Consider the following 9,714-nt stretch of genomic DNA (forward strand, 5'->3'; position numbering starts at 1 on the left):
CAAATTTAAAGATTTTGGTCGAAATTATTTTTTGATCGAAATTTCTTTTTTTTGGTCGAAAATCAAATTAACATTTATTGTTCAGTATATAAATGAAAAAATACTAAAATAAATCAGTTAATCTTTTAAATACTGGTCAAGTTGTCATTTTAAAGATTTTGGTGGAAATTATTTTTTGGGTCACAATTATATTTTTGGCTTAAAATTAAAAGAAACAAAATATTGGTGCAGGATATAAAGAAAATAAATATTAAAATAAGTCAGGCAATCACTTCAAAATTGGTCAAGTTGCAAATTTCAAGTTTTTGGTCGAAATTATTTTTTGGTCGTAATTCTTTTTTTTTGTTTTGGTCTAAAATTAAATGCTGAAATTATTGCGCAGTATATAAACGAAATGAAAATTAGAATATGTCAGGCAATTACTTAAAAATTGGTCAAGTTGCAAATTAAAACAATTTGGTCGGAATTATTTTTTAGTCGAAATTATTTTTTTGATCGAAATTTCCGTTTTTGGTCTAAAATCAGTTGAACATATATTTTTTAGTATATAAACGAAAAAATAATAAAATAAGTCGGATAATCACTTAAAAATTGGTCAAATGGCTATTTTAAATATTTTGGTCGAAATTATTTTTTTTGGTCGAAATTTTTTTTTATGTCTAAAATTTAAAAAAATATGTATTAATACTGGATAAACGAAAGAAGAATTAAAATAAGTCAGGCAATGACTTAAAAATTGGTCAAGTTGCAAATTTAAACATTTTAGTCGAAATTTATTTTTTTTGCCAAAATAATTTTTTTGATCGAAATTTACTTTTTTTGCTCTCAAATCAAATGAACACTTATTAATGCAAGATATAATCGATAGAAGAACTGAAATAAGTCTGATAATTATTTTAAAATTGGTCAGGTTGTAAATTTAAAGAATTTGGTCTAAAATATTTTTTAGGTCGAAATTTATTTTTTGGTCTAAAATCAAAAGAAAAAAGGTGATTGGTGCAATGCAGTGTAGTGCAGGATATACACTAAAGAATTATTAAAAGAAGTCAGATAATCACTTAAAAAGTGGTCACAATATCAATTTTAAAGATTTTTGTCGAAATTATTTTTTGGCCTAAATTATTTTTTGGTCGAAATTATTATTTTGTTCTAAACTTAAAAGCACAAAATAATTGGTCCATGATATAAACGAAAGAAAAATGAAACTAAGTCAGGCAAACACTTAAAAATTGGCCAAGTTCCAAATTTAAAGATTTTGGTTGAAATTATTTTTTGAGCGAAATTATTTTTATGGTCTAAAATCAAAAGAAAAAATGATTAAACGAAAGAAAAATTGAAAAAAATACAAAATCACTCAAAAATTGTTAAAGTTGCAATTTTAAAGATTTTGGTCGAAATTATTTTTTTGGTCAAAATTGTGTTTGTGGTCTAAAAATAAAAAAAAATAATAAAAAAAAATTAAAATTTTTAACTAAAAAGAATGTTTTCGACAAATTTTTTTTTCATTTTTTTGGTAAAAATATTTGTTAGTTACATTCGACCAATTTTAAATTTTTGGTCGAAATATTTTTTTCGTCTAAAATTAAAAGAAATCAAGATTTCTGTAGAATATAACAGAAAGAGAAGATAAACAATTTGGATTTTTTGGTAGAAAATGTGTATTTTGGTCGGAAATTGAAAAGAAAAATTAAAAATGTCGCGTTTGCAAAAAATCAAATTTTTTACAAAATTTAATTGTCAGAACTGTTAGAATTACTTAGAGAATGCTTTTTTTCAAATTTTCCCGGCTATCAGTAACATTTAACATTTAAATTTTTTGGTCGAAATTAATTTTTTGGTCGAATTTTTTTTTGGTCTAAAATTAAAAGAGATCAAGATTTTTGTAGAATATAAAAGAAAGAGAAGAGAAGCAATTTGGAATTTTTGGTCGAAATTGTGTTTTGGTCGGAAATTGAAAAGAAAAAAATAAAAATGTTACATTTTCAAAAAATCAAATTTTGTAGAAAATTTTATTGTTATGGCCACAAACTGCTAGAATTACGTAAAATATGTATGTGCCAAAATTTTCCCGGCTTTGAGTAACATTCGACCAATATTCAATTTTTGGACGAAATATTTTTTGGTCGAAATATTTTTTTTTGTCTAAAATTAAAAGAAAATTTGATTTCTGTGAATATAAAAGAAAGGGAAGTTGACTAATTTGGAATTTTTGGTCAAAATTATGTTTTGGTCGGAAAGAGAAAGAAAAATTAAAAATGTCAAATTTTCAAAAAAAAAACAAAAAAAAAATACAAATCAAATTTTGTAAAAATTTAATTGTCATAGTCACAAACTGTTAGAATCACGTAAAGTATGCTTTTTCCAAAATTTTCCGACTTATTTTAACATTCGACCAACTTTCAGTTTTTGGTCGAAAACATTTTTTTGATCCAAATATTTTTTTTTTAGTTAGAATTAAAAGAAAACACGATTTCTGTAGAATATAAAAGAAAGAGAAGATAACCAATTTGGAATTTTCGGTCAACATTGTGTTTTGGTCGCAAAGTGAAAAGAAAATTTAAAAATGTCACCTTTTCAAAAAACCTAATTTTGTATATAATTTAATACTCATTGTCAAAGACTGCTAGAATTACGTAGAGAATGTTTTTTTTTTTTTTAATTTTCCCGGCTTTTGTAACATTCGATCAATTTTCTATTTTTGGTCGAAATATTTTTTTTTTTTTTTTGGTCTAAAATTAAAAGTAAACATGATTTCTCTAGAATAAAAAAGAAAGAGAAGAGAAACAATTTGGAATTTTTGGTCGAAATTGTGTTTTGGTCGGAAAGTTAAAAAAAAAAAAAAAATGACACATTTCCAAAAAATCTAATTTTGTACAAAATTTAATTGTCAGAACTGTTAGAATTACGTAGAGAATGTTTTTTTCAAATTTTCCCAGCTTTCGACCAATTTTCAATTTTTGGTCGTTTTTTTTTTGGTCGAAATATTTTTTTTTTGTTTAAAATTAAAAGAAAACATGATTTCTGTAAAAGACAAGAGAACTAATTAGGAATTTTTGATCGAAATTTTGTTTTGGCCGGAAATTGAAAGAAAAACTAAAAATGCCCTGGTCACAAACTGCTAGAATTACTTAGAGAATTTTTTTTACAAATTTTCCCAGCTTTCAGTAACATTCGACCAATTTTCAATTTTTGTTCGAAATTAATTTTTCTGTCGAATATTTTTTTTTTTTTTTGTCTAAAATTAAAAGAAGAAGTTGCTAGAATTACGTAGAAAATGTTTTTTTCCAAATGTTCCCGGCTTTTAGTAACATTTGACCAATTTTCAATTTTGGTCGAAATTAATTTTTTTAGTCGAAATAATTTTTTTTGGTCTAAAATTAATAGGAAACATAATTTCTGTAGGATATAATACAATTTGGGATTTTTTAACGAAATTGTGTTTTGATCGGATAATGAAAAAAAAAAAAAAAAAAAAAAAAAAAAATTAAAAATGTCACGTTTTCAAAAAATCTAATTTCGTATAAAATTTAATTGCCATTGTCACAAATCGATAGAATAACCTAAAATATGTATTTGTCAAAATTTTCTCGGCTTTCAGTAACATTCGACCAATTTCCAATTTTTGGTCGACTTTTTCTTTTGGTCGGAAATAAAAAAAAAAACAAATTTTATTAAAATAAATTAAGTCCTAGTTACAAAAAAATTAGCCTAAAATACTATTCTTTGATAGTTATGATAATGGAGTCATATATATTTGAGTCTATCATAACTTAGCGACATCTATGTTTGAAATAACGCCATGAAAGCTTTCATGAATACCTTTTTGTACACATCTTTGTCCTAAAATATTTACAGTTTTGAGTAGAGGACCTCACAAGTTTATTCCCAAAATAAAAGCTTAGAGCACAGCTTGTGAAATCCCCTCTCGAAGAATTTTTTTTTTTTTTTTTTGTAAAAATATTTGAGTTTTCGAACTTTTTCCTGATGGTGGTCGCGGACGGTTGATCCATGGACATGTAATGCCTCAGTTTTGGCATGGCGCATAATTGTGCTTCGTCACAGCCAACGGTCGATAGAAAAACAATCCAGAAATGCAACGAAGTCTGCTCTCCAAAACAAAACACACACACACACCAAAAGCCTTAAGCAACTTCCACAAAACGGCTTGCAAAGCTTTTGAGCTTTTTTTTTTTTGTTTATATTTTGTATTCTTTACCAAACAATTAAGACACTCACACAAATACAAAACATATTGAGTTTTAAGATAATAAAACTACTCGGATTGGAGGAAGGTGTGATTTGAGTTGGTTTTTATTTTTTTTAAAGTTTGGTATTTTTTTTTTTTTTTGGTGATGGTGTTGGTATTGGTAGTTTGAGGGGGATTATTTTCTGTTAATTTTTGTTTTTGTGGAGGGGGATTCTACACATTTAGACACTGAAAAAAGAAAGAAATTTTCATAAAATAAGATAAAGGTTTTTTTTTTTGGATGTAAAACAAACAATTTTTTTGGATTTGGTTTACAATTTCTAAAACACTTCATAAGCAGGGGGGATATATGGAAATTTTATAAAAAAATATAAATATATATATTTTTTGGATTTTTTTTAAATATATATTTTAAGGAGCTAAAACATGCAAAATAAAAAATAAAAAAAAAAACAAAATAAAAAAAAACAAAACAAAAAAAAAAAAAAAATAATAAAAAAATATAAATTTATATATTTTCAGACATTTTAATTATATAATAAAATGTACTTTCTCTTTCAGTTATTCCTAATTTTTTGTTGTTTTTTTTTATAAAAAAAAACTGAGAATTTAAAAAAAAATATTTTTGTCCAAGGACAAAATATATTTTTTAAAAATTTTCCAATATTTTTACAATTTCAAAAAATTTTGGAATTTTTAAAAAATATATATTTTTAGAAGTTTCTTCAAAACAAAAAAAAAAAAAATCCTCCAAAATTTCCCCTGATTTATGATGGCCAATGAGCATCTTCCCATATTTTTTTCAAAACCCCAAAATTAAGTTTTTTTATCAATTGCGAGAAAAAAAAATTGCCCATACTTTAAAGATGTTTCCAGTATTTTTTTCAAGTTAAAAAATATTGAAATTTTTGAAAAATATATATTTTTAAAAATTTTCTTCAAATAAAAAATAAAAAATTGAATAAAAAAATAGAGGAGAACGCAACTTTACCCTCTCCCAAACTTTTACAAAATTTCAACTTAAGATTCCTCAAAATCCCTGCATTTTACGTATATAGTGTCTTTGGCAATATTGAAGATAAAAATACATAACACATTTCGGTGGAATATTTTAACCCTCAAGCGAGCCATGAAAGGGGTCTTTTTGGTACTATTTTCAAAATATGCTGGAAAACTCCGTTGAAACGGCATCGTAGCAAGACAAAATATTCCACAAAATTGTTTGTCATAAAATTCTACTATAGGTCTTAGAAGACGTTAAGGCTGTAAATCTTACAGAAACGTCAGGAATTTGTATATATCAAAGAGACATTTTAGGGCTAAAGCCGTACTTATTGTGAGCTTGTCTAAAATTCTCCAACAAAATGTGATTGTAGATGGATGACGTCAAGGAGAAAAATATTCTTCATCAAATTCTACAATAAGTCATCAAAGAAGAGAAATCTCTATTTCCCATTTTTACCACAAAAATATTTGCCTAAATATTCCCTAAAGAAATCAGAAAATATTTTTTTTATTTTTTTGACCAATTTTTCCTCGGACTTTTTTCGATTTGGCCCCTAAAAGTAACATAAAATCTCGTTCTAGGTGGAAGGTGTTAAAAGAAGAAATATTCTTCATCAAATTCTACTATAAGTCACCAAAGAAGAGAGATCTATATTTCTGCTGTATATCCAAAACATATTCGAATCAATATTCCTTAAAAAATCCGAAAATATTTCCTAATTTTTAAAACAAAACAAAATCCCCCCAAATTTTCCCCTGATTTATGATAGCAAATTAACATTTTCCATTATTTTTCTGGAACTCCAAAATTTAGTTTTTTTTTAACAAATGCAAGAAAAAAATCACTTATACTTTTAAAAATTCAAAAAAAAAAAAAAAAAAAAAATCAAAAAAAAAAAAATACTCAAAATTTCTCCTGATTTATGATGGCAGTTTTGAAAAATATGGGAAAATGTTCATTTCCCATATTTTTCAAAACTCCAAAATTAAGGTTTATAAATTGGTTTTATAAATTGCGAGAAAAAAATTTTCAAACATTTTTCCAATATTTTTTCAAGTTCTAAAATTCTTCCCAATTCTTGCAGAAATCCAAAATTACGATTGTCCTAACAATTGCGAGAAACAAATTGCCCATACTTTAAAATTTTTTTCAATATTTTTTCAATTTCCGAAATTTTGGAAATTTTAAAAATATGAACATAGTTTTCTAAAATTTTCAGATTTAGGAAAAAAACATATTTCTTTCCCTTTTTCATCACCAAAAATTTCAAAATGACAATTTTTCTGTCTCTCTCAAAAAAAATCTTTTATCCCCAAATTTCTGATGGCAAATGAGTATTTCCCCCTATTTTTACAGAACTCCAAAATAACGATTTTTTACCAATTGACAGAAAAAAATCGCTTATACTTAAAACAATTTTACAATATTTTTATAATTTCAAGAATTTTGAAATTTTTTGAAAAATATATATTTTTAAAAATTTTCTTCAAAAACCAAAAAAAAAAAAAACCCAAATTTTCCCTAGATTTATAATAGCAAATGAGTATTTCCCCTATTTCTCCAGAACTCCAAAATTACCATTTATTTAACAATTGCGAGAAAAAATCGTTTATACCTTAAAACATTTTCCTATACATTTTTAATTTCCAAAATTTTTAAGTTTTTGAAAAAATATAATTTTTTATAAAATTTAAAAAGAAAATAATAATAATAATAATAATAATAATAATAATAATAATAATAATAATAATAATAATAATAATAATAATAATAATATTAATAATAATAATAATAATAATAATAATAATAATAATAATAATAATAATAATAATAATAATAATAATAAAATAATAATAATAATAATAATAATAATAATAACTCCAAAATTAAGTTGTTTTTTTTTTTTTTCAACAATTGCGAGAAAAACTTGTTCATATTTAAAAAAATTGCATTTTGTAAAGTTCCAAAAATTTTCAATTTTTTAAATTTTTTTTTCATATTTAAAAAAAAATATTTTTTTTTAGTTTCCAAAAATTTTCAAATTTTTTAAAACAAAATTTTTTTTTCTTTTTTTTTTTCTCCAGAAATTTCCACTGACCTGCCACTGGCAAATGAGCATTTTTCTGTCCCTCAAAATAAAAAATCCCCAAATTTTCCCCTGATTTATAACAGCAAATGAGTATTTTCCCATATTTTTTAAAACTCCAAAATTAAGTTTTTTTTTTTTATAAATTGCGAGAACAAAATTGCTAATACTTTAAACATTTTTCCAATATTTTTTTAAGTTCTAAAATTCTTCCCAATTTTTGCAGAAATTCGAAATAAGGATTTTTTATTTAAAAATTTTTACATTAAAAATTGTTCCAATATTTTTTCAAGTTAGAAACATGTTAAATTTTTGAAAAATATTTACATAGTTTTATTACGATATTCTACAAAAAAAAAAAAAAAAAAAAAAAAAAAAAAAAAAAAAAAAAAAAAATCTCCAAATTTTTCCTTGATTTATGATAGGAAATGAGTATTTTCCCCTACTTCTCCAGAACTTCAAAATTAAGTTTTTTTTTCAACAATTTCAAGAAAATAAAATTGTTCAAATTTAAAAAATGCAATTTTCCAAAAATTTTCAAATTTTTTTAAAAAAATATTTTTTTTTAATTTCCAAATATTTTAAAATTGTTTAAAAAAATATTTTTTTCTTTTTTTCTCCAAAACTTTTTCACTAACCCCCGCTGCCAAATTATCATTTTCCTGCATTTTTTAAATTCCAAAAATTTTAAAATTTTTAGTAAAAATATTTTTTTCCTTTTTTTCTTCTCCAAAAATTTCCACTGACCTCTCACTGACAAATAAGAATTTTCCTGCTCTAAAAATTTCAAATTTAAACAAAAATATATTTTTTTTTATTTTAAAAAATGCATTATTTTAAATTCTAATAATTTAAAAATTTAAAAAAAAAAATTTTTTCTTCTTAAAAAATTTCCACTGACCTCCCAACGATAAATAAGAATTTTCCTGTTTTAAAAATTTAAAGTTTTAATAAAAAATAAAAAATAATAAAATATTTAAAAAAATACTAATTTTTTTAACTTCCAAAAATTTTGAAAATTTTTAAAAAATATATTTTTTTTCCTTTTTTGTTCTCCAAAAAAATTCCACTGACCTCCCAAATAAGATTTTTCCTTCTCTATAAAATTTTAAATTTAAAAACAAAAATATTTTTTTTTAATTTCCAAAAATTTTAAATTTTTTTAAAAAAACGTTTTTTTTTCTTCAAAAATTTCCACTGACCTCCCACTGGCAAATGTCTCTCTCTCTCTGAAAAAAAAAAAAAAAAAAAAAATATGGAAACTATAATTTATGATCCGCAACGTTCGCATCCTTTCAACTGTATCAATATAATTTCAATATTTTCTTCTTCATTGAGTCGTGGAACGTTTTGCAATGTGCATTTGAATTGAATTTTTTTATTGAAATGTGTGAGGAGTGAAACCTCGGCAAAAGCGAATGAAGCAATTCCGAATTCTGAGTGGTGGTGGTGGTGGCCACCACCAACAAAAATCAACGTGTCATAATCAAGTTAAGATGATCTTTGGCATTCCGAGCACGTTTCAATTTGTTTCAACTCTCCCTCCTCCCATATCATGACCTGGAGGGGAAAGAGCAGCAACAAGAACAACAGCCACAGCCATGAAATGAAAACGAAACTGAAATGCGGGGAAAATGTTATTTTAACAGCAAAAGTTGACACAATGTGTCACTAGAGCATATATAACAATAACAACAACCCTGGTGGGGTAGAGAGGTTCTGCCAGCCAGCCAGAACAAAGCCCCGAAAGGCATGGCAGAACGCAGAACACACAAAAGTAAACAAATAATGGCCGGGAAATGAAACAATATTGCCTGCCTGCCCGCCAGCCCTGCCTGTCAGAACATCAAGGAGACAGCTTGGCACTCCACTTCTCCTTTTTTGGCAACCTGAAGTGTTCAAGACAGCCATAACTGTGCAACACGTCGCGCTGCCAAAAGGAAACAGAAGAGAAGGCTGTGAAACCATGACAGCGGAATAATATCCGTTGACAGCCGTTGTCAAAAGAAACCGTGCGATACAATTTCATTTCATGGTCCTCTCCATTTTTTTGCCAACATTTTCTTCTTCTTCGTCTTCACTTGAGCTTGTCAAGCGATTGTTTTTTTTTTTCACTCTTCTAAAAAGACAAACAACATCAAAAAACGCCATCAAGTTCCCTTAACTTCGAATGCAAACCTTTGTTTGTTCCATTTCCTTTGGGCATTGCGAAGCAGAACAATGCAATTGGAGTAAATGTGTTTTTAAGTTTTGTTGTTTTTTCCATCAGCATTATGTGAGGTTGTTAGGAAAATTCAGGATCAAAAGGAAAATTGGAAAAATTTAATTTCAATTGCATTTAAACGAGTTTGAGGTGGGAGGGGGGTGCTTAGAGAGGAATTTAATGCAGTATAAGACTTTAAAAGAGGTATTATA

The 9,714-nt window shown here is 25.3% G+C and overlaps 1 protein-coding gene across 1 annotated transcript in view; it reads right to left on the bottom strand.

Annotated features, from left to right (window-relative positions):
* The window catches only part of LOC101895818 (uncharacterized), a 191,547-nt gene extending 187,118 nt beyond the window's left edge, over positions 1-4,429 (bottom strand). The window contains exon 1 of the mRNA XM_059122510.1: positions 3,976-4,429. Coding sequence (XP_058978493.1) covers positions 3,976-4,037 — 62 coding nt within the window. The 5' untranslated portion in view covers positions 4,038-4,429. The remainder of the gene's footprint in view (positions 1-3,975) is intronic.
* Between the last annotated feature and the right edge of the window lie 5,285 nt (positions 4,430-9,714).

This window comes from Musca domestica, unplaced genomic scaffold (assembly GCF_030504385.1).
Source record: "Musca domestica strain aabys unplaced genomic scaffold, Musca_domestica.polishedcontigs.V.1.1 20, whole genome shotgun sequence".
In the NCBI taxonomy this organism is placed as follows: Eukaryota; Metazoa; Arthropoda; class Insecta; order Diptera; family Muscidae; genus Musca; species Musca domestica.